Source organism: Salmo salar, chromosome ssa06, assembly GCF_905237065.1.
Source record: "Salmo salar chromosome ssa06, Ssal_v3.1, whole genome shotgun sequence".
In the NCBI taxonomy this organism is placed as follows: domain Eukaryota; kingdom Metazoa; phylum Chordata; class Actinopteri; order Salmoniformes; family Salmonidae; genus Salmo; species Salmo salar.
The window spans coordinates 49328682-49351895 of record NC_059447.1 but is presented as its reverse complement, the minus strand read 5'-3'; the positions used below and the strand labels follow the sequence as shown (position 1 = coordinate 49351895).

General features: G+C 45.0%; 1 protein-coding gene across 1 annotated transcript in view; it reads right to left on the bottom strand.

Annotated features, from left to right (window-relative positions):
* Positions 1 to 22032, bottom strand: part of LOC123743330 (rho GTPase-activating protein 20-like) — a 38319-nt gene extending 16287 nt beyond the window's left edge. The window contains exon 1 of the mRNA XM_045719514.1: positions 21691 to 22032. Within this exon, the coding sequence (XP_045575470.1) occupies positions 21691 to 21798 (108 nt within the window). The 5' untranslated portion in view covers positions 21799 to 22032. The remainder of the gene's footprint in view (positions 1 to 21690) is intronic.
* Between the last annotated feature and the right edge of the window lie 1182 nt (positions 22033 to 23214).

The following is a 23214-nucleotide window of genomic DNA, read 5'->3' as shown; positions in this document are numbered from 1 at the left end:
CCCTCATCAGCTAGCATGAAGGAATAACGTGTAACGCAATTTACAATTTACATGAAGAGATTTGGCTCCAACTTAGGTGTCTGTTAGTGGGGTGAGAGTAATCAAGTTTTTACTCTTGGTATTGGTTTTGTGTTCGCTAAAAACCCACTACTTTCTGCTCTGCTTGTGTAGCCAGTGCTTCCGTGCTTGAGTAAGATGGCTAGTGGTAAGAGTAATTTCAAAAAGGCTAGCCAGGGCTAATCCTAGCACAGTGCTTCCAAATAAACAGTGCCGGTTCTCAGCAAATCAGCTGGACAAAGTGTACCAGGCTGAGGGTGTGGCGGCCCGGTCTTTGAATGTGGTCATAATATTGCAGATGCCTTCCGAAAGTATTAATTTAAAATGAATTACTGTCATGCCTGCTCCCGCTTCCCTTCTCTGGCGCTTGAGGGCGCCAGGCTGCCCTTCATTACGCATACCTGTCACCTTTATTACGCGCATCTGCGCTCATTGGACTCACCTGGACCCCTTCACATTTTGATTGTCTTCTCTATATCTGTCTGTTTCCTCTGTTTCATCCCCATGTCAGCATTATTGTCGTTTTGTTTTCTCCTGTCCAGACACTGTCCGTATTCTGTTTCTGTCCATGTTTCATTAAATGTTGACTCCCTGTACTTGCTTCTCGTCTCCAGCATCTGTCCTCACAGAATGCTGACACCAATATTCAAAACATCAGGGAGGTTTTTGTTTTGTTGGTGATGTCGGGTCCGGGTGCCGCTGCCATAGGAACCAGGGGTGCCTCAGCTGGCTCGTCGGTCTTCCATGCCTTAACTGGCTCGAGAGGTTTCCTTGCCTCGGTTGGCTCGGCAGGCGCCCATCCCACATCACGCCTCAGCTGGCTCGTCGGGCTCCCACGCCTCAGCCGGCTCATTATGCTCCCATCCCATGTCGTGCCTCAGCCGGCCCATCAAGCTCCCACGCCTCAGCCGGCTCGTCGGGCTTCTACGCCTCAGCCGGCCCGTCAGGCTTGCCCAGGTGGGAGGACAGGTGGCGCCCCTAGAGGGGGGTGGAATTGTCACGCCTGATCCTGCTTCCCCTCTCATCTGCACTCATTGGACTCACCTGGACTCCTTCACATTTTGATTGCCTTCCCTATATCTGTCTGTTTCATCCCCGTGTCAGCATTATTGTTGTTTTTTCCCCCCTGTTCCTGTTCATGTTCACTCCCTGTACTTGCTTCTCGTCTACAGCATCTGTCCTCACAGATTACATTGAGATTGTGTCGCTGGCCTACACACAATACCCCATATTGTTAAAAGGGAATTATGTTTTTAGTCATGTTTACAGATTCATTAAAAATAAAAAGTTGAAATGTCTTGATTCAGTAAGTATTCAAACCCTTTGTTATGGCAAGCCTAAATAAGTTCAGGAGTAAAAATTTGCTTAACAAGTCACATAATAAATTGCATGGGCTCTGTGCGCAAAAATAGTGTTTAACATGATTTTTGAATGACCACCTAATCATTGTACCCCACACATGCAATTATCTGTAAGGTCCCTCAGTCGAACAGTGAATTTCAATCATAGATTTAACCACAAAAGACCAGGGACGTTTTTCAATGACTCGCAAAGAAAAGCAATTATTGGTCAATGGGTAAAAAAGCAGTTACAGAGTTGAATGGCTTTGATAGGAGAAAACTGAGGATGACTCAGCAACATTGTAGTTACTCCACAGAGTGAAAAGAAGGTAACCTGTGCAGAATAAAAATATTCCAAAACATGCATCCTGTTTTCAATAAGGCATTCAAGTAAAACTGCTAAATATGTGGCAAAGAAATTAACTTTATGCCCTAAGTACAAAGTGTTATGCTTAAGGCAAATCCAACACATCACTGAGTACCACTCTTCACATTTTCAAGCATGGTGGTGGCTGCATCATGTTATGGGTATGTTTGTCATAGAGCTAAGCACAGGGAAAATCCTAGAGGAAAACCTGGTTCAGTCTGCTTTCCAACAGAGACTGGGTGACAAATTCACCATTCAGCAGGACAATAACCTAAAACACAAGGCCAAATATACACTGGAGTTGCTTACCAAGATGACATCGAATGTTTCTGAGAGGCCTAGTTACAGTTTTGACTAAAATCGGCTTGAAAATCTAAGGCAAGACTTGAAAATGGCTGTCTAGCAATGATCGCAAATAACTTGACAGAGCTTAACATTTTTTAAAGAATAATGTGCAAATATTGTACATTCCAGATATTGTACAATCCAGAGACTTACAGAGAAAGACTGCTGTAATCGCTGCCAAGCGTGATTCTAACATGAATTGACTCATTGGTGTGAATACTTATGTAAATGAGATATTTCTGTATTTCATTTAATACATTTGCAAAAATGTCTAAAAACATGTTGTTTTCTCTTTGTTATTATGGGTTATTGTGTGTAGATGTGTGAGAAAACATGTATTTAATCCATTTTGAATTTGGGCTATAACAAAACAAAATGTGGAATAAGTCAAGGGGTACGAATACTTTCTGAATGCACTGTATGTATTAGATAAAGGTGAGCACAAGAGCCCAGAAAGCATTACCGAATGTAGTATTGTAAATTGTGATTACTACATTTGTTGGAAAAATAAAGGCCCAATGTTCCTTTATAAAATGTAAATGTGAAGGACAGTCTGTAACGGGCATCGTAAGGATTAGACCAAGGTGCAGCGGGAACGTGTATACTCATCTTCTTTATTAAATCAAAAGAAGGAAAAACAAACAAATCACGTATACAAAACAACGAACGACACTAAACAGTCCTGTCAGGTGCACAGACACAAAACAGGAGACAACTACCCACAAATCCCATTACAAAAACACCCCTATACATAGGACCTTCAATCACTCTTTTGGAAGAAGCTAGCTAGCTAACGAAGAACAACAAAGAATATCTAGTTAACAGAAGAAAAGAAAGAGAAAATCAGGACAGAAGAAAAAGGATATCAAAGTGAAACAGTTCTCTAAAGACACAAGAGACAATAATACAAGAAACAACACTTCTGTAGCTTGTCAATTATGTGTCTGTCTATCCCTGTTCTCTCCCCTCTGCACAGGCCATACAAACGCTTCACACCGCGTGGCCGCTGCCACTCTAACCTGGTGGTCCCAGCGCGCACGACCCACGTGGAGTTCCAGGTCTCCGGCAGCCTCTGGAACTGCCGGTCTGCAGCCAACAAGGCTGAGTTCATCTCAGCCTATGCTACCCTCCAGTCCCTAGACTTCCTGGCGCTGACGGACACATGGATTACCACAGATAACACTGCTACTCCTACTGCTCTCTCTTCGTCTGCCCACGTGTTCTCGCATACCCCTAGAGCATCGAGCCAGCGGGGTGGTGGCACTGGAATCCTCATCTCTCCCAAGTGGACATTCTCTCTTTCTCCCCTGACCCATCTGTCTATCTCCTCATTTGAATTCCATGCTGTCACAGTTACCAGCCCTTTCAAGCTTAACATCCTTATCATTTATCGCCCTCCAGGTTCCCTTGGAGAGTTCATCAATGAGCTTGACGCCTTGATAAGTTCCTTTCCTGAGGATGGCTCACCTCTCACAGTTCTGGGTGACTTTAACCTCCCCACGTCTACCTTTGACTCATTCCTCTCTGCCTCCTTCTTTCCACTCCTCTCCTCTTTTGACCTCACCCTCTCACCTTCCCCCCCTACTCACAAGGCAGGCAATACGCTTGACCTCATCTTTACTAGATGCTGTTCTTCCACTAATCTCATTGCAACTCCCCTCCAAATCTCCGACCACTACCTTGTATCCTTTTCCCTCTTGCTCTCATCCAACACTTCTCACTCTGCCCCTACTCGGATGGTATTGCGCTGTCCCAACCTTCGCTCTTTCTCTCCCGCTACTCTCTCCTCTTCCATCCTATCATCTCTTCCCACTGCTCAAACCTTCTCCAACCTATCTCCTGATTCTGCCTCCTCAACCCTCCTCTCCTCCCTTTCTGCATCCTTTGATTTTCTCTGTCCCCTATCCTCCAGGCCGGCTCGGTCCTCCCCTCCTGCTCCGTGGCTCGACGACTCACTACGAGCTCACAGAACAGGGCTCCGGGCAGCCGAGCGGAAATGGAGGAAAACTCGCCTCCCTGCGGACCTGGCATCCTTTCACTCCCTCCTCTCTACATTCTCCTCTTCTGTCTCTGCTGCTAAAGCCACTTTCTACCACTCTAAATTCCAAGCATCTGCCTCTAACCCTAGGAAGCTCTTTGCTACCTTCTCCTCCCTCCTGAATCCTCCTCCCCCTCCCCCTCCTCCCTCTCTGCGGATGACTTCGTCAACCATTTTGAAAAGAAGGTTGACGATATCCGATCCTCGTTTGCTAAGTCAAACGACACCGCTGGTCCTGCTCACACTGCCCTACCCTGTGCTTTGACCTCTTTCTCCCATCTCTCTCCAGATGAAATCTCGCGTCTTGTGACGGCCGGCCGCCCAACAACCTGCCCACTTGACCCTATCCCCTCCTCTCTTCTCCAGACCATTTCCGGAGACCTTCTCCCCTACCTCACCTCGCTCATCAACTCATCCTTGACCGCTGGCTACGTCCCTTCCGTCTTCAAGAGAGCGAGAGTTGCACCCCCTTCTGAAAAAAACCTACACTCGATCCCTCCGATGTCAACAACTACAGACCAGTATCCCTTCTTTCTTTTCTCTCCAAAACTCTTGAACGTGCCATCCTTGGCCAGCTCTCCTGCTATCTCTCTCAGAATGACCTTCTTGATCCTAATCAGTCAGGTTTCAAGACTGGGCATTCAACTGAGACTGCTCTTCTCTGTGTCACGGAGGCTCTCCGCACTGCTAAAGCTAACTCTCTCTCCTCTGCTCTCATCCTTCTAGACCTATCTGCTGCCTTTGATACTGTGAACCATCAGATCCTCCTCTCCACCCTCTCCGAGTTGGGCATCTCCGGCGCGGCCCACGCTTGGATTGCGTCCTACCTGACAGGTCGCTCCTACCAGGTGGCGTGGCGAGAATCTGTCTCCGCACCATGCGCTCTCACCACTGGTGTCCCCCAGGGCTCTGTTCTAGGCCCTCTCCTATTCTCGCTATACACCAAGTCACTTGGCTCTGTCATATCCTCACATGGTCTCTCCTATCATTGCTATGCCGACGACACACAATTAATCTTCTCCTTTCCCCCTTCTGATAACCAGGCGGCGAATCGCATCTCTGCATGTCTGTCAGACATATCAGTGTGGATGACGGATCACCACCTCAAGCTGAACCTCGGCAAGACGGAGCTGCTCTTCCTCCCGGGGAAGGACTGCCCTTTCCATGATCTCGCCATCACGGTTGACAACTCCCTTGTGTCCTCCTCCCAGAGTGCTAAGAACCTTGGCGTGATCCTGGACAACACCCTGTCGTTCTCCACTAACATCAAGGCAGTGACCCGATCCTGTAGGTTCATGCTCTACAACATTCGCAGAGTACGACCCTGCCTCACACAGGAAGCGGCGCAGGTCCTAATCCAGGCACTTGTCATCTCCCGTCTGGATTACTGCAACTCGCTGTTGGCTGGGCTCCCTGCCTGTGCCATTAAACCCCTACAACTCATCCAGAACGCCGCAGCCCGTCTGGTGTTCAACCTTCCCAAGTTCTCTCACATCACCCCGCTCCTCCGCTCTCTCCACTGGCTTCCAGTTGAAGCTCGCATCCGCTACAAGACCATGGTGATTGCCTACGGAGCTGTGAAGGGAACGGCACCTCCATACCTTCAGGCTCTGATCAGGCCCTACACCCAAACAAGGGCACTGCGTTCATCCACCTCTGGCCTGCTGGCCCCCCTACCTCTGAGGAAGCACAGTTCCCGCTCAGCCCAGTCAAAACTGTTCGCTGCTCTGGCACCCCAATGGTGGAACAAGGTCCCTCACGACGCCAGGACAGCGAAGTCAATCACCACCTTCCGGAGACACCTGAAACCCCACCTCTTTAAGGAATACCTAGGATAGGATAAAGTAATCCTTCTAACCCCCCCCCCCCTTAAAAGATTTAGATGCACTATTATAAAGTGGTTGTTCCACTGGATATCATAAGGTGAATGCACCAATTTGTAAGTCGCTCTGGATAAGAGCGTCTGCTAAATGACTTAAATGTAAATGTAATCAGAGGCAACGAGGAACAGCTGATGAACTAAACATAGACTAGACTGAACATAGAAATACACTAACATAGAACATAGACCAAAAAACCCCGGAACACATAAAACAAACACCCCTCTTACATAAGTACATAGCCCAACAAACCCCGAACCACATAAAACAAACACCCCCTGCCACGTCCTGACCAAACTACAATAACAAATAACCCCTTTACTGGTCAGGATGTGACAGTTCCCCTCCCCAAAGGTGCAGACCCCGGATGCACCTAAAACAACAAAACAAATCCGGACTGTGGGCCGTCTCTCTCGGCTCCGGAGTGTGGGCCGTCTCTCTCGGCTCCGGACCGTCTCTCTCGGCTCTGGACTGTGGGCCATCTCTCTCGGCTCCGGACTGTGGGCCGTCTCTCTACGGGGCACTGTCGCCGGAAGCTCTGGACGGGGCACTGTCGCCGGACACTCTGGACGGGGCACTGTCGCCGGACACTCTGGACGGGGCACTGTCGCCGGACACTCTGGACGAGGCGCTGTCGCCGGACACTCTGGACGAGGCGCTGTCGCCGGACATTCTGGACGAGGCGCTGTCGCCGGACACTCTGGACGAGGCACTGTCGCCGGATGCTCTGGACGAGGCACTGTCGCCAGACGCTCTGGACGAGGCACTGTCGCCGGACACTCTGGACGAGGCACTGTCGCCGGACACTCTGGACGAGGCACTGTCGCCGGACACTCTGGACGAGGCACTGTTGCCGGAAGCTCTGGACGGGGACTGCGCACTGAAGACCTGATGCGTGGAGCTGGCTTAGGATGTGCCAGACAAAGGATACGCACCACAGGGCTAGTGCGAGGAGCAGGAGTAGGACGAGCTGGACTGGGCTGACGCACTGGAGGCCTGGTGCGTGGGGCTGGTAGTGGAGGTACCAGACTGGAGACACGCACCCCAAGGCTAGTGCGAGGAGCGGGAACAGGACATCCTGGACTGGGCTGACGTACTGAAGGCCTGGTGCGTGGTGCTGGCTTTGGAGATGCCAGACTGGAGACACGCACCTCAGGGCTAGTGCGGAGAGCGGGAACAGGATACACTGGGCCGTGAAGGCGCACTGGTGGTCTCGAGCGCAGGACTGGCACCACCCTTACTGGCTGGGTGCCCGCTTCCCCCCGGCAAATGCGGGACGCTAGCACCGTGCATACCGGCCTGTGGATGCTTGGCCTCGACGCCGTGCACATCACCCCATAGCACGGGGCCTGAGCAGTACCACGCTGCCTCTGGTAAGCACGGGAAGTTGGCTTAGGGCTCAACCCTGGCCCAGCCAAACTACCCGTGTGCCCCCCAAAAAATGTTTTTGGGGCTGCCTCTCAGGTTTCCATGCCAACCGTGTTCCAGCAAAACACTCCCGATCCTCTCCAGCCTTCCTCCATGGTCCCTCTCCGGCTAAGATCTCCTCCCAGGTCCACGACTCCCGATAGCTCCTCTCCAGCTCCTTACCCCGCTGCTTGGTCCGTTGGTGGTGGGTAGTTCTGTAACGGGCGTCATAAGGATTAGACCAAGGTGCAGCGGGAACGTGTATACTCATCTTCTTTATTAAATCAAAAGAAGGAAAAACAAACAAATCACGTATACAAAACAACGACCTGTCGGTCCTGTCAGGTGCACAGACACAAAACAGGAGACAACTACCCACAAATCCCATTACAAAAACACCCCTATACATAGGACCTTCAATCAGAGGCAACGAGGAACAGCTGCCTCCAATTGAAGGTCAATCCAATGAACTAAACATAAACATAAAACTGGTCAGGACGTGACACAGTCATTCTAGACCTACCATAAATTCAATATCGATGCCTGTAAAAGAAGAGGCTTTTCTAATGGCATCTTGTGAAGGACAAACCAGAAAAATAATAATAAGGACAAAGCAATGAACAAATTAAGGAAAAGGCTATGAAAGAAATGAGGACATCTACCCCTTCCAGGCTGAATCACAACTGGCCGTGATTGGTAGTCCAATAGGGCGGCGCACAATTGGCCCAGCATTGTCCGGGTTTGGCCGGGGTAGACCGTAATTGTAAATAAGAATTTGTTCTTAACTGACTTGCCTAGTTAAATAAAGGTTAACTAAATTAATTTTTTTTAAAGAATACTCTCCAAAATCTTGTCAACAAACAGAACATAATAACGTCCCTGATATTTTTTAAGACATTGAACATACCTGTTCATGCATTATTATCATCTACCCCTCCATAGAAAACAACAACAATGACAAAAAGGTTGTAGTATAGTTGAATAAACTATATCACGAGATTGCCTACCTGATATAAGAATGAAGACATCTTCAGTGTTTATCGTTCGAGCTAGAATGGCTTTGAACCGTGAAACCTGTATGATTATTACTTATTATTAAAGCGAGTTAAACGAGAACCAGGACTATTTATTTAATTCAACAACACATTTATGGCGATGAGAGATGAAAGACTGTAAACATGTACGTGAAGCTTTTGTGCGAGAGGAGGAAGTGTTAGGCTTTGGGGAAAAGCCTCCTTTACCAGCTAGCTACGTAGCTAGTTCTAGTCTTCAAAAACCACTCTGACAATCGTGTCCTCGCTAAAGTCTGTGGTGGACAGAGGAACAAATCCGTGAGGCAACAGCCCTGGGTCACAGAGCGGTGGTTGTGGATAAAGACAAGAACGCAATATTGCTTGCGACCTTGTCTTTGGAAGTCCGGAGAGCTGGTTGGGGAAGACAGGGAGAGATGTGTTGGCCTCAGTCCTATACAGCTCCAAAATCGGCGGAATCGTTGTGGATGAAGTTCATATGACCTACATAAGATATGCACAATGACCTAGAACTGTACTTCGACATCATAGAATGACACTGTGATGGATAGAATGTCGGAATGGAAATTATAGTGATGACACAATGATTGATTGGTCGAATGATTGATTGAAAGTTTTGTATTTGTACAATCGTAATGAGTAAGAAGTGTTTGTTTGCATGAAATGTTTGCATGATAAGCCTATGAGACATTGAGTAGCCTAAATAAAGTGATAGTACTGCATCATAAATTACTGGATGACTGGCAGCATAAGGGCTGAAAGAGGCACTACAGAAAGTACTTTTACGGAATGAAATGGGAACCCCACACAACATTTTCTTAGGCAAGAACTACTAGCATAGTAATCAAATGTGCTTCAATATCTTTATACTGTTACCAATTATGCATTTATTCTGAATGGGGAAGGGAAATTAAGAATGTATAGACTACTTTTTATCACAGCACTCTAACAACAGTATCTTTCTTTAGGGGTCAGGGCACAAAATTAAAACGTGCCTTTCGGGAGAGTTTCAGCTGAAGAACTGTGTTCTTTGGTGAAAGAAGATAAGATTACTATATATAAACACATAATGTTCAAAAGTGGTATCAGGCAACATTATTTGAGTGACAGAGTTAAACATGAGGAGCCATGTTGAAAAGGCATCACTTACTATAGATTATAGCCCATGTCAACTGTCTACTTGACTAGGGGCCATCGCCACTCATAGATAGTGTCTTCAAAGTGAAACACAATGTAAAACAAAAAGCTCTAGGTCTTTTAATGAGGTGTTCATTTTGTGTCATTTCCCAATGCCAACAAATGATGCTGTTGGTAAAGGATGTCTTCTTAGTGCCAGCATGACCTAGTGAGAAAGAAAGAGAGAGAGAGAGAGTCAAGACTATATAGTGTGGTTTAGGAAGGGCATGTTTATGGAATGGTTTAAGGAAAAAAAGGAGTTCCTCAAGTTCTGCAAGAACTAGTGGCAAAATGTTGACTACAGGAGACAATGTCAGTTCAGTAGACCAATCTCTAGGTTGCCTAAACATCAGTCTGTTACCATGATTACTCCATGGATATCAGTCTGAAAGAAGTTGCTGTAAAAAAAAGATGCAGTCGTCTCTACAAGACAAAATGTTGAATGAAATTATATTTACACTTACTTTACCGGTTGTACATGCTGTTGGTCCTTTTGGCGGTAGGAGGTGGAGATGGGGTATCCACAGGAAGTGTTGATTTTTGCAGCGCCGGTAGGTACTGTCGCTTGTGTTTTCAATCTGTTGACGCATTGCACGTGATGGACAATATGTAAACAATAGCTGAATGTAACCGAATGTAGACCACAGAAGCCCGTTTCCTCGCAGTTCAGTTAGGCTTGGCCATATTATGCAAGTGTTTGTCGCGTGCTAATTGCATCAGTATTGAAAATAAAAACATGAAATACAAATTATATATAGACCAGGATAGTGAAGGTCGGGTTAACACTAATCTGTGGATATTTTGTCTCACATTCCTACCTGCAAAAGGACCAACCACATGGATAACCCCATAGAGTAACATTTTATTCAGCATTCTGGCTTGTAGAGGTCGCGAGAGGAAACTTTCCTAATCTAAATGCTCATATTTGCCCGACGTAGAATTCTATGCAATTCAACGTCAGGTCAGGCTAATCACCAGACAGATTTGTGCAGCTAGCACAGGAATATGAGTTCCTTTTCCAAGGACTTGGACATATCAATCGATACAGTCACAAAGTTACAGTGAATGAGAAAATAGCCCCTGTAGCTCAAGACCTGAGACTCGTTCCTTATCCAATGCTGGAAGCTGTCAATCAAGAAGTGGATGCCAGATGATGATCATCAAAGAAGTGAATGAAGGAATGGACTTCCAATATTCTCTTCATTCCAAAGAAAGACACAAAAAAGTATGTTTGTGCCAAACAAAGCTGTCATACGAGAATAACACCCAGCTCCCACAGTTAACAGTACACTGAATGCAATGCGAGCGAAAGTGTTCGCAAAACTAGAAGCCCCAGAATCAAGAAACCTGACAACATTCATCACACAGAGGATGCTACAGATTCAAGGAAGTTCCTTTTGGATTATCAAACGCATATGAGGCCTATCAGAAAGCCATGGACTTTATGCTATGTGGATTACAAGGTGTAGTTTGCAACATGGACAATGTTGTATTTGCTGAAAGCAAAAGTGAACTGGAACAGAGACTGAGGAAAGTCTTCTAAAAATTCCAAGTACTGACACTTAACAAGGAAAAATTAATCTTTGGACTAAAGCAGATTGAAATCCTTCGACATAGTCATGGCAGAAGGGATAAATCCAGACCCACAGAAAGTAGAGGCTGTAAGCAAAGAACCAAGACCAGGGAATACAGGAGAATTACGCTCATTCCTGGGGACATGGATATCTTATGAAATTCATACAAAACTACGCATGCCTCTCAGAATCACTATGGAAACTGATCAGAAAAGGACAAGAGTGTGAATGGACATCCAAAACAGAAATCATTCAGAGAAATGAAAAGCCCTGACTCATGAACCATGTCTAGTGTACTTCAAACTAGATGTACCAGGCCTCCTGAGTGGCGCAGCGGTTTAAGGCACTACTGTGCTTGAGACGTCACTACAGATCTGGGTTCGATCCCAGGCTCTGTCGCAGCTGGCCACCGACCGGGAGACCCATGAGGTGATGTGCAATTGGCCCAGCGTCGTCCGGGTTAGGGGAGGGTTTGGCTGGCCAGGATGTCCTTGTCCCATTGCGCTCTAGCGACTCCTGTGGCGGGCTGGGCGCTAACATGGTCGCCAGTTGTTTCCTCTGACACATTGGTGTGGTTGGCTTCTGGGTTAAGCGAGCAGTGTGTCAGGAAGCAGTGTGGCTTGGCATTGTCATGTTTCAGAGGATGCATGGCTCTTGAACTTTGCCTTTCCCGAGTCTGTACAGGAGTTGCAGTGATGGGAAAAGACTGTAACTACCAATTGGATATCAACAAATTGGGGTAAAAAATACATTAAATAAATCTAGATGTACGAACAGTTGTGATTAGTGACACAAGCCCAGTAGGACTTGGAGCTATATTGTTACAGGAAAATGGACAGAACAGGCCAATTTCTTACACAAGTCGTTCACTGACCCCTACAAAGAGAAGATACTCTCAGAATGAGCGAGAGGCCCTTGGATGCCTATGGGCAGTAGAACACTTTAGAACTTTTCTAAATGGAGTCAAGTTTTGACTAAAAAACTATCACAAGCCACTGATCTACATGGTCAATCCAGAGAAGTTGACGCTGTGTCCGACGAGAATTCAAAGACTTGAACTCAGACTACAACTATTTTTTATATAAAAAAATATTTAACCTTTATTTAACTAGGCCAGTCAGTTAAGAAGAAATTCTTATTTACAATGACAGCCTACACCAGTCAAACCCAGACAATGCTGGACTAATTGTGCACTGCCCTATAGAACTCCCAAACACAGCCGGTTGTGATACAGCCTGGATTTGAACCAGGGTGTCTATAGTGACACTTCTAGCACTGAGATGCAGTGCCTTAGACTGCTGTGCCACTCGGGAGCCCAAAACCATACAACTACAAGTTTGAGCACATCACAGAAAAGACATACGTTGCATATTTATTATCTCTACAAAAATCAAGTTGGTTCTGCAATGTTGAAAATCCAATAGCAAGGTGTGGGGACCAGAAGTTTTAAAATGTCAACTTATTTTAGAAGAAATAAGGAATTCTTTAAGAAAAGTGCAAGGACGCCAACATATTTGGCCACGGCTGTACTTACCATAATTTACTATTACACCTCTTACCCAGAAACTGTTGTCATATCTGACATACAGTATCTTCAAATGCAGTGTATTCAGAGATGTTGAAAATCTTTTCACGCTTTAGATACCACCTAGAGGTGGTAACGGATAATGTCAGACAATTCATTGGGCAGACATTAAAAAAATTGTTGACAAATGTGGGATCACAGCATCACCGTATTATCCTAAGAGCAATGGGGAAATCGAGTGATTCCATTGATATCTTAAGAAAGCCTTGAGAACAGCCAAAAGTGATGGAAGAGCTGGAAAGACGAGCTACCAAAGATTCTAGTCTATTGCTCAACACCTCATCACAATTCAGGAGAAACACCAGCCTTTCTCGTGTTTGGAAGAGACAATCGAACAAAGTTGCCAAGCATTGAGAAGATAAAGGAAAAACTAAAAGCAAAAGACAATCAAAATCACCACAAAACCTACAAACAGAAAATTAAACAATATGCTGACATAACAAACAGAGCCAAAGAACACAACATCAATGTTGGAGACATTGTGCACATCGCAGGTATGGTGAATGGAGAGCTGGATGCCAAGTTCCGAGAGACACGCTTAGTTGCATGTTACTGAGACACACCTATGACAACTCATTTGAACTAGTGAGCACAGAAGATGGATATAAACTCATCAGGAATGTCAAACACTTTTGACACACTCTTTTGCAACTTGTGTTTAGCGTTCCAGAACCTGCCAATGACTCAGCCGTGGAAGTATATAATGCCATGGAACTATCAGAAGTGACTACCAGGAGTGGTAGATTTGTGGAAAAGATAGTAAGGTTTACAGACATGGTAATGTAAAAAAACTCAAATCTAAAGAACTGAACTAAAATAAGATTTGTATCCAAAGAATTCCATAAATGACTGTTGAATGTTGATATAGAAGCACTGAAAATTTCTATTGAAACTTTGGTTTATGTTTAAAAACAGGTTGTGAAAAAAATTAAACAAAGTACTTACCTGAATGTAAAAGAAAATAGTATTTAATTTGTGTAAGCTACTGAAACAGGAATATCATTTTATTGTCAAAGTTGTGGACTTTAATTCTAACAAGGGAAAGGATGTAGTATAGTTGAATAGACTATATCACGAGAAGACCTACCTGTTATAAGAATGAAGACATGACTAGAATGTTAGAACTAGAATGGCTTTGAACCGTGAAACCTGTATGATTACTAGTTGTTATTAAAGTGAGTTAAACGAAAACCAGGACTACTACTTTAATTCAACAACATAACAAAGGTTTTAGTGGACAAACTTTATCCAGGTTAGACGTAATCACAGGAAAATAAAATCTTTCTCTGTCATTAAAAATAAAACAAATCAAAGAAAACAAAGCATGGCATCGTGATTATCTGGCAGCCATCTTGTTTTTGACAGACTGTCCTACTTTGATTGCCTCTCCCCACAAACAGACCTCGCAGAAACTGTTTTACGGGCTGACCAAGGTGAAAGAAAGAGAAATGCTGGATAGACACTCCCTATGAGGAGTTATGGGCTGGAAGTAAACGTCGAACACCAAGACAAGGATATACAACAAAGCACCCCTCACCGTTTTACCCTCTGGCACCCTACCCTAGAGAGGTGCCCTCTTTTCCAGCAAGGCCACATCAGAGGAGCAGACTAGCTGGCAAATTTACCCACTGACAGACCCACATTGGTCATATATAGCTACCTTGCGTGACCCACTTTCGTCAGAGAACCAGCACCCACATTCACAATCATGAACGTGAATCATGCTCACTTGAGTGTAGGTCACTGAACACTAAACAAGAAGACCCATTCATCCTGCCCATTGATGAGCTTTAGGCCACTGCATCGTTCATTACAGGCCCTGTACCTATATTGATTGGATAAAAGGTCAAAGGTCGTCTTGTGACTCAGCTCTCTTGAATGGGTGTTCTTGTGCCTTGTGTTCTGAAAATGCCTAACACTATTGTATACACCCTAATGTTATACTAGGGAAATTGTGTTTCCATATCTAGGGCTGACAGTTAGGTCTTGTGAAGAGGAGAATCAACAACCTCTGCATAATCAAAATAGTTGCTTTGTGAGAAGGTGTTCAAGTTCACAGTTAATCATTGTTATGTAAATGAAGGCTGATAAGTACCAGTGGCTTTGGCCCCAAATGAGAGCAGGTCTGCCGGAGCCATGGTCCCACGTAGATGGAAACAGAAAAGTCTGAGCCATTTGGGTAAAACACTGGGGTAAATCATGTTTGGAAATGTGCCATCAGAGAGTTCAGGGTCATGTTCAGTGGGGAGAAAATATTTTGAAATTACATTTTTATTTATTTATTTATTTCACCTTTATTTAACCAGGTAGGCAAGTTGAGAACAAGTTCTCATTTACAATTGCGACCTGGCCAAGATTAAGCAAAGCAGTTCGACAACATACAACAACACAGAGTTACACATAGAGTAAAACAAACATACAGTCAATAATACAGTAGAAAAATAAGTCTATATACAATGTGAGCAAATGAGGTGAGATAAGGGATGTAAAAGGCAAAAAAGGCCATGGTGGCAAAGTAAATACAATATAGCAAGTAAAACACTGGAATGGTAGATTTGTAGTAAAGGAAAGTGCAAAGTAGAAATAATGGGGTGCAAAGGAGCAAAATAAATTAAATAAATAAATACAGTAGGGGAAGAGGTAGTAGTTTGGGCTAAATTATAGATGGGCTATGTACAGGTGCAGTGATCTGTGAGCTGCTCTGACAGCTGGTGCTTAAAGCTAGTGAGGGAGATAAGTGTTTCCAGTTTCAGAGATTTTTGTAGTTCGTTCCAGTCATTGGCAGCAGAGAAATGGAAGGAGAGACAGCCAAAGGAGGAATTGGCTTTGGGGGTGACCAGAGAGATATACCTGCTGGAGCGCGTGCTACAGGTGGGTGCTGCTATGGTGACCAGTGAGCGGAGATAAGGGAGGACTTTACCTAGCAGGGTCTTGTAGATGACCTGGAGCCAGTGGGTTTGGCAACGATTATGAAGCGAAGGCCAGCCAACGAGAGCGTACAGGTCGCAGTGGTGGGTAGTATATGGGGCTTTGGTGACAAAACGGATGGCACTGTGATAGACTGCATCCAGTTTGTTGAGTAGGGTATTGGAGGCTATTTTGTAAATGACATCGCCGAAGTCGAGGATCGGTAGGATGGTCAGTTTTACGAGGGTATGTTTGGCAGCATGAGTGAAGGATGCTTTGTTGCGAAATAGGAAGCCAATTCTAGATTTAACTTTGGATTGGAGATGTTTGATGTGAGTCTGGAAGGAGAGTTTACAGTCTAACCAGACACCTAGGTATTTGTAGTTGTCCACATATTCTAGGTCAGAAAGGTCCAGAGTAGTGATGCTGGACAGGCGGGCAGGTGCAGGCAGCGATCGGTTGAAGAGCATGCACTTAGTTTTACTTGTATTTAGGAGCAGTTGGAGGCCACGGAAGGAGAGTTGTATGGCATTGAAGCTCGTCTGGAGGGTTGTTAACACAGTGTCCAAAGAAGGGCCAGAAGTATACAGAATGGTGTCGTCTGCTTAGAGGTGGATCAAAGACTCACCAGCAGCAAGAGTGACATCATTGATGTATACAGAGAAAAGAGTTGGCCAAAGAATTGAACCCTGTGGCACCCCCATAGAGACTGCCAGAGGTCCGGACAACAGGCCCTCCGATTTGACACACTGAACTCTATCAGAGAAGTAGTTGGTGAACCAGGCGATGCAATCATTTGAGAAACCAGGGCTATTGAGTCTGCCGATGAGAATGTGGGGATTGACAGAGTCAAACGCTGTGGCCAGGTCAATGAATACAGTTGCACAGTATTGTTTCTTATCGATGGCGGTTACGATATCGTTTAGGACCTTGAGCGTGGCTGATGTGCACCCATGACCAGCTCTGAAACCAGATTGCATAGCGGAGAAGGTGCGGTGGGATTCGAAATGGTCGGTAATCTGTTTGTTGACTTGGCTTTCGAAGACCTTAGAAAGGCAGGGTAGGATGGATATAGGTCTGTAGCAATTTGGGTCAAGAGTGTCCCCTCCTTTGAAGAGGGGGATGACAGCAGCTGCTTTCCAATCTATGGGAATCTCAGACGACACGAAAGAGAGGTTGAACAGGCTAGTAATAGGGGTTGCAATAATTTCGGCAGATAATTTTAGAAAGAAAGGGTCCAGATTGTCTAACATGGCTGATTTGTAGGGGTCCAGATTTTGCAGCTCTTTCAGAACATCAGCTGAATGGATTTGGGAGAAGGAGAAATGGGGAAGGCTTGGGGGAGTATATGTGGGGGTGCAGTGCTGTGGAATGCAGTAGGGGTAGCCAGGTGGAAAGCATGGCCAGCCGTAGAAAAATGCTTATTGAAATTCTTAATTATCGTGGGTTTATCGGTGGTGACAGAGTTTCCTATCCTCAGTGCAGTGAGCAGTTGGGAGGAGGTGTTCTTATTCTCCATGGACTTTACAATGTCCCAGAACTTTTTTTGAATTTGTGTTGCAGGAAGCAAATTTCTGCTTGAAAAAGCTAGCCTTGGCTTTTCTAACTGCCTGTGTATATTGGTTTCTAACTTCCCTGAAAAGTTGCATATCACGGGGGGCTGTTCGATGCTAATGCAGAACGCCACAGGATGTTTTTATGTTGGTTAAGGGCAGTCAGGTCTGGGGAGAAACAAGGGCTATATCTGTTCCTGGTTCTAAATGTCTTGAATGGGGCATGCTTATTTAAGATGGTTAGGAAGGCACTTTTAAAGAATAACCAGGCATCCTCTACTGACGGGATGAGGTCAATATCCTTCCAGGATACCAGGGCCAGGTCGAGTAGAAAGGCTTGCTCGCTGAAATGTTTCAGGGAGCGTTTGACAGTGATGAGTGGAGGTCGTTTGACCGCTGACCCATTACGGATGCAGGCAATGAGGCAGTGATCGCTGAGATCTTGGTTGAAAACAGCAGAGGTGTATTTGGAGGGCAGGTTTGTTTGGATGATATCTATGAGTGTGCCAGTGTTTACGGCTTTGGGGTGGTACCTGGTGGGTTCATTAATAATTTGTGTGAGATTGAGGGCATCAAGCTTGGATTGTAGGATGGCTGGGGTGTTAAGCATGTCCCAGTTTAGGTCACCTAGTAGCACGAGCTCTGAAGATAGATAGGGGTCAATCAGTTCACATATGGTGTCCAGAGCACAGCTGGGGGCCGAGGGTGGTCTATAGCAGGCGGCAACGGTAAGAGACTTGTTTTTAAAGAGATGGATTTTTAAAAGTAGAAGTTCAAATTGTTTGGGTACAGACCTGGATAGTAGGACAGAACTCCGCCCCCTTTGGCCGTTCTATCTTGTCTGAAAACAATGTAGTTAGGGATGAAGATTTCAGAGTTTTTGGTGGACTTACTAAGCCCGGATTCAGACACGGCTAGAACATCCGAGTTGGCAGAGTGTGCTAAAGCAGTGAATAAAACAAACTTAGGGAGGAGGCTTCTAATGTTAACATACATGAAACCAAGGCTATTACGGTTACAGAAGTCATCAAAAGAGAGCACCTGGGGAGTAGGAGTGGAGCTAGGCACTGCAGGGCCTGGATTCACCTCAACATCACCAGAGAAGGATGAGGATAAGGGTACGACTAAAAGCTATAAGAATTGGTCGTCTGTGACGTCCGGAATAGAGAGAAAAAGGAGCAGGTTTCTGGGGGCGATAAAATAGCTTCAAGGGTAATGTACAGACAAAGGTATGGTAGGATGTGAATACAGTGGAAGTACACCTAGGCATTTAGTGATGATGAGAGTGATATTGTCTCTAGAAACATCATTGAAACCAGAAGATGTCATAGCATGTGTGGGTGGAGGAACTGAGAGGTTGGATAAGGTATAATGAGCAGGGCTAGAGGCTCTACAGTGAAATAAGCCAATAAACACTAACCAGAACAGATTCAACCTGGTGCTACCTGAACTTTTTAAATCAGAAAAAATGTGCTTGTTTTTCGTGACCAAAACCTGGTATTTCTTGCCTGATGTATTGCAGGTATGCACAAAACATTGCCATGCCCATCACAACAGTTCAGAAGGTGCTGTTAGAGCTAGTGTTGTGTTTGAGATCCCCTAAAGCGAAACTGATTCAAGACCAAGACCGGAGCAAATCGAGTCCGAGTCAAGACCAAGACTGGGGGGAGAGAGGGGTCTGAGACCGTCAAGACCGAGACCAGAAAAATGTGAGTCCAATTCAAGACCATGATTGTAATTGTGTCAAATGTCCACCATATTAACAGTTCAAAAGAACATATATACTTTTCAGCCTGGGAAACAAATAAAAAATTCTGTGTTTTCCTCGAACCCAAGCTCATGAAAACCTACCCACTTTTGGGAGTCCTCAGCAAGATTTTGTTGGGGGTTTCCCCACCTCATGGACCAAACATTTTAGTGGCCCCCCTCGACGGGGGAGATAAAATGCTACAGTTATAAAGCAAGATTTCTGCAAATCAACACATTTTTTCCCTGGGGCTGAGAGAACAATTTTATTTTAAAAAACGACAATTTTACTCATTTTGCTACATGATGGAGAGAAATCTTAAATACCAAAAGTCAATGCCAGTATTGTGTTGGCATCCTGGAAAAAAGTATACTTTTTCATGAAACTTTCATAGCACATCAACAGCAGATGGAATTTACTACTTTCAATTTGTGAGAAAAAAACTTAGAAATACGCAAAAATAGAGTTACAAGGTTTTCCCAAGATGCCAACATACACTACATGTCCAAAAGTATGTGGACCCCTGCTCGTCGAACATCTCATTCCAAAATCATGGCCATTAATATGGAGTTGTTCCCACCTTTATTGCTATAACAGCCTCCACTCTTCTGGGAAGGCTTTCCACTACATGTTGGAACATTGCTGCAGAGACTTTGCTTCCATTCAGCCGCAAGAGCATTAGTGAGGTTGGGCACTGATGTTGGGCAATTAGGCCTGGCTTGCAATTGGCATTCCAATTCATCTCAAAGGTGTTCGATGGGGTTGAGGTCAGGGCTTTGTGCAGGCCAGTCAAGTTCTTCCACACTGATCTCGACACACCATCTCTGTATGGACCTCGCTTTGTGCACGTGGGCATTGTCATGCTGAAACAGAAAAGGTCCTTCCCCAAGCTGTTGCCACAAAGTTGGAAGCACAACATCCTCTAGAATGTCTTTGTATGCTGTAGCATTAAGATTTCCCTTCACTGGAACTAAGGGGCCTAGCCCGAACCATGAAAAACAGCCCCAGACCATTATTCCTCCTCCACCAAACTTTACAGTTGGCACTATGCATTGGGGCAGGTAGCATTCTCCTGGCATCCGTCAAACCCAGATTGTTCCGACGGACTGCCAGATTGTGAAGCGTGATTCATCACTCCAGCCGATGCTTGGCATTGTGCATGGTGATCTTAGGCTTGGGTGCGGCTGCTCGGCCATGGAAACCCATTTCATGAAGCTACCGACGAACAGTTCATGTGCTGACGTTGCATCCAGAGGCAGTTTGGAACTCAGTAGTGAGTGTTGCAACCAAGGACAGACAAATTTTACGCCCTACACACTTCAGCACTTCGACGGTCCCATTCTGTGCGCTTGTGTGGCCTACAACTTCAAGGGCTTGCCGTTGTTGCTCCCAGACGTTTCTGCTTTACAATAAAAGCACTTACAGTTGACCAGGGCAGCTTTAGCAGGGCAGAAATTTGACAAACTGACTTGTTGAAAAGGTGGCATCCTATGACGGCGCCATGTTGAAAGTCACTGAGCTCTTCAGTAAGGCCATTCTACGGCCAATGTTTGTGTATGGAGATTGCATGGCTGTGTGCTCAATTTTATACACCTGTTGTGGCTGAAATAGCTGAATCCATTCATTTTCTTTAATACTTTTGTACGTATAGTGTAGCATTTGATCCTGATTCAGAAATGGAGAAATGATTCACACACCTCAGCTCTGAGGCTGAGCTGAGGTGTGTGAGATCTCTTCCTCTCGACTGAGCCCAGGCACAGCATAGTGTGCGTGGAGATGTACATAAGGCCCTACTGTCACACACAGGTTAGGGTGGAGAGGTCACCCTCTCCAAATGCTTTTACAAAGTTTATTCAAAGCTTCCAGAGTTATGTTCAGGGTGTTGCAGTGTGCGTGTGTGTGTGTGTGTGTTCATGCTTCCATGACAAACATGAGTCATAGGTAGGTTGTTAATGAGTTTTGTCTGTGTAGCCATTAGTCCATTTTTCTGTTGATAATGATGCAAAAGGCTGTTGTTTGAAAATATGGTCAAATAACTTCAAGTCTCTGTGATGTCTTTGTCTTTCTAATTGAATGTCAAGCCAATTATGCAGGATAAATCTTTTGACAAAAATGGCGCTATTGAAAACAATGCATATAGCTATCACATGGCAACACCAATGAAGCCATTATGATTTGACCCTTGCCATGTCAATACCTTATATCCAGCTGACTGAGCAGCTCACAGATCACTGCCCCTGTACATAGCTCATCTGTAAATAGCCTACCTCATCCCCAAACTGTATTTATTTATTTATCTTGCTCCTTTGCACCCCAGTATCTCTACTTGCACATTCATCTTCTGCACGTTCTACCATTCCAGTGTTTAATTGCTATATTGTAATTACTTCGCCACCATGGCCTATTTATTGCCTTACCTCTCTTATCCTACGTCATTTGCACACGCTGTATATAGATTTTTCTACTATATTATTGATTGTATGTTTATTTATTCCATGTGTAACTCTGTGTTGTTGTATGTGCCGAACTGCTTTATCTTGGCCAGGTTGCAGTTGCAAATGAGAAGTTGTTCTCAACTAGCCTACCTGGTTAAATAAAGGTGAAATAAAAATAAATATCTGCACCACTCAAAATTTAACCATGAAGGCTACAAAGACTCCTACTAAAGTTGGTTAGTACTCACAGGATGTAGTCCTAAAGCCGCAGCTTCGTCATAGCTTCCCCTCCTCATCACTGCGATCCCAAGATCTTCCAATGTTCGTGTTCTTGGAGCTTCCATGTTTGTGTCCATGTATCCCGGTCCGTGTTCCTGTCCAGTCTGTATGTGGAGCGGAGTGCAGGGGAACAGTGGTGGGACTTGTGAGAGTAGAATAGTGGGGCTCTACAGTACACAGGAGGGGCACAGGGTCCTACTGACTGGCTTTTTCAGCTAGCGCTAATGAGGGTTTAGAACAATGGAGGCGCGCCGGACAAAAAGTAAACAGGGTTCTGCTTGACCTTGGCCTGTTGGACCCCATCATCTCTCCATCTCTATACTCGGACAGGCTTCCTGTAGTAATGAGATCGCTGGGCGTCCCACCAAAGTGCTCGCCCCTATTTCCAGGCTAACGAGAAGGCACCGCCGTGACAACCAGCCCCAACAATATCTCAGGAAAGAGGGGGGTCACACACACATGAAAAGGCATACATGCACACAACCTTTCAGGTCTGGATGTGTTTGTGTGAACTGGAGTGTGATATGATGAAAAATATCCTATCACAGTAGATACAAAGCCAGGATGTTAAATGACTATTTTCCACTGGGGTTATGCCGATTTTTACATCCAAATATCAATTATGATTCTACCCTCTTACTCGACCTTTGCTAAGATTTCCCATAGGGACCAAGCTTCAGTGTCATCATCATTAGGCAGATGAATTCAGAAGGTAGATTCAGATCTGAGCCCTAATCACCAAAGAGGATGTGGATGACTTGAGTCTGATATCCCTAATATGAAAGTGAATAGGAATACAAAGAAATGTATTATCACCAATCACATCTTTCCTTGACAAGCCATCAAGATTTCTGAAATTCACTGAAGCAATTTCTCTACAAACATGACAACGTCATATCAAAAGAGTATTGGGTGCGATATGCCAATAACACATTTGAGAGAAACCATGTAAACGTTATTGTTATGCACACTACATGCCAACAAACAGCCTTTGCATGTCTGATGGGAAAAAACGATAATGCCAATGCTTCCATTGGATAATACAAAAGTGCAGCACGTAGACAATCACGACAATCACAAGCGTGTCAGAGTTTTCATGTCTGGCTTGATCAAAGCTGCTTTAGAGACTGGCAGTGATATATGAGTTATGTAAAAATACTGTGATGCACCACTTAGTTCCCTTGGGCATGGAGCGTCTAAGGCCGTGTGCACACAGGTCATTTGCAGTAGGGTACATTTGACTTAGTCTTCACAATTCATGCGCCGCATCACAACCAAAATAATAACACAACAAATTAGCTAATTCTTCGGTGGTTTACTACTGGTACTGCACGGCAATGTAGCACACAACTTGAGGAAATCCAATGCATTCGACACACTGCACACATTGCCACACATTGCAGATAAGTCGCAGCGGTGTGGATTGCCTCCCAATGAAATGAATGGACTTCTGTCGGGAACACATACAGTTTGACGCAACAGGTGTGCAAAAG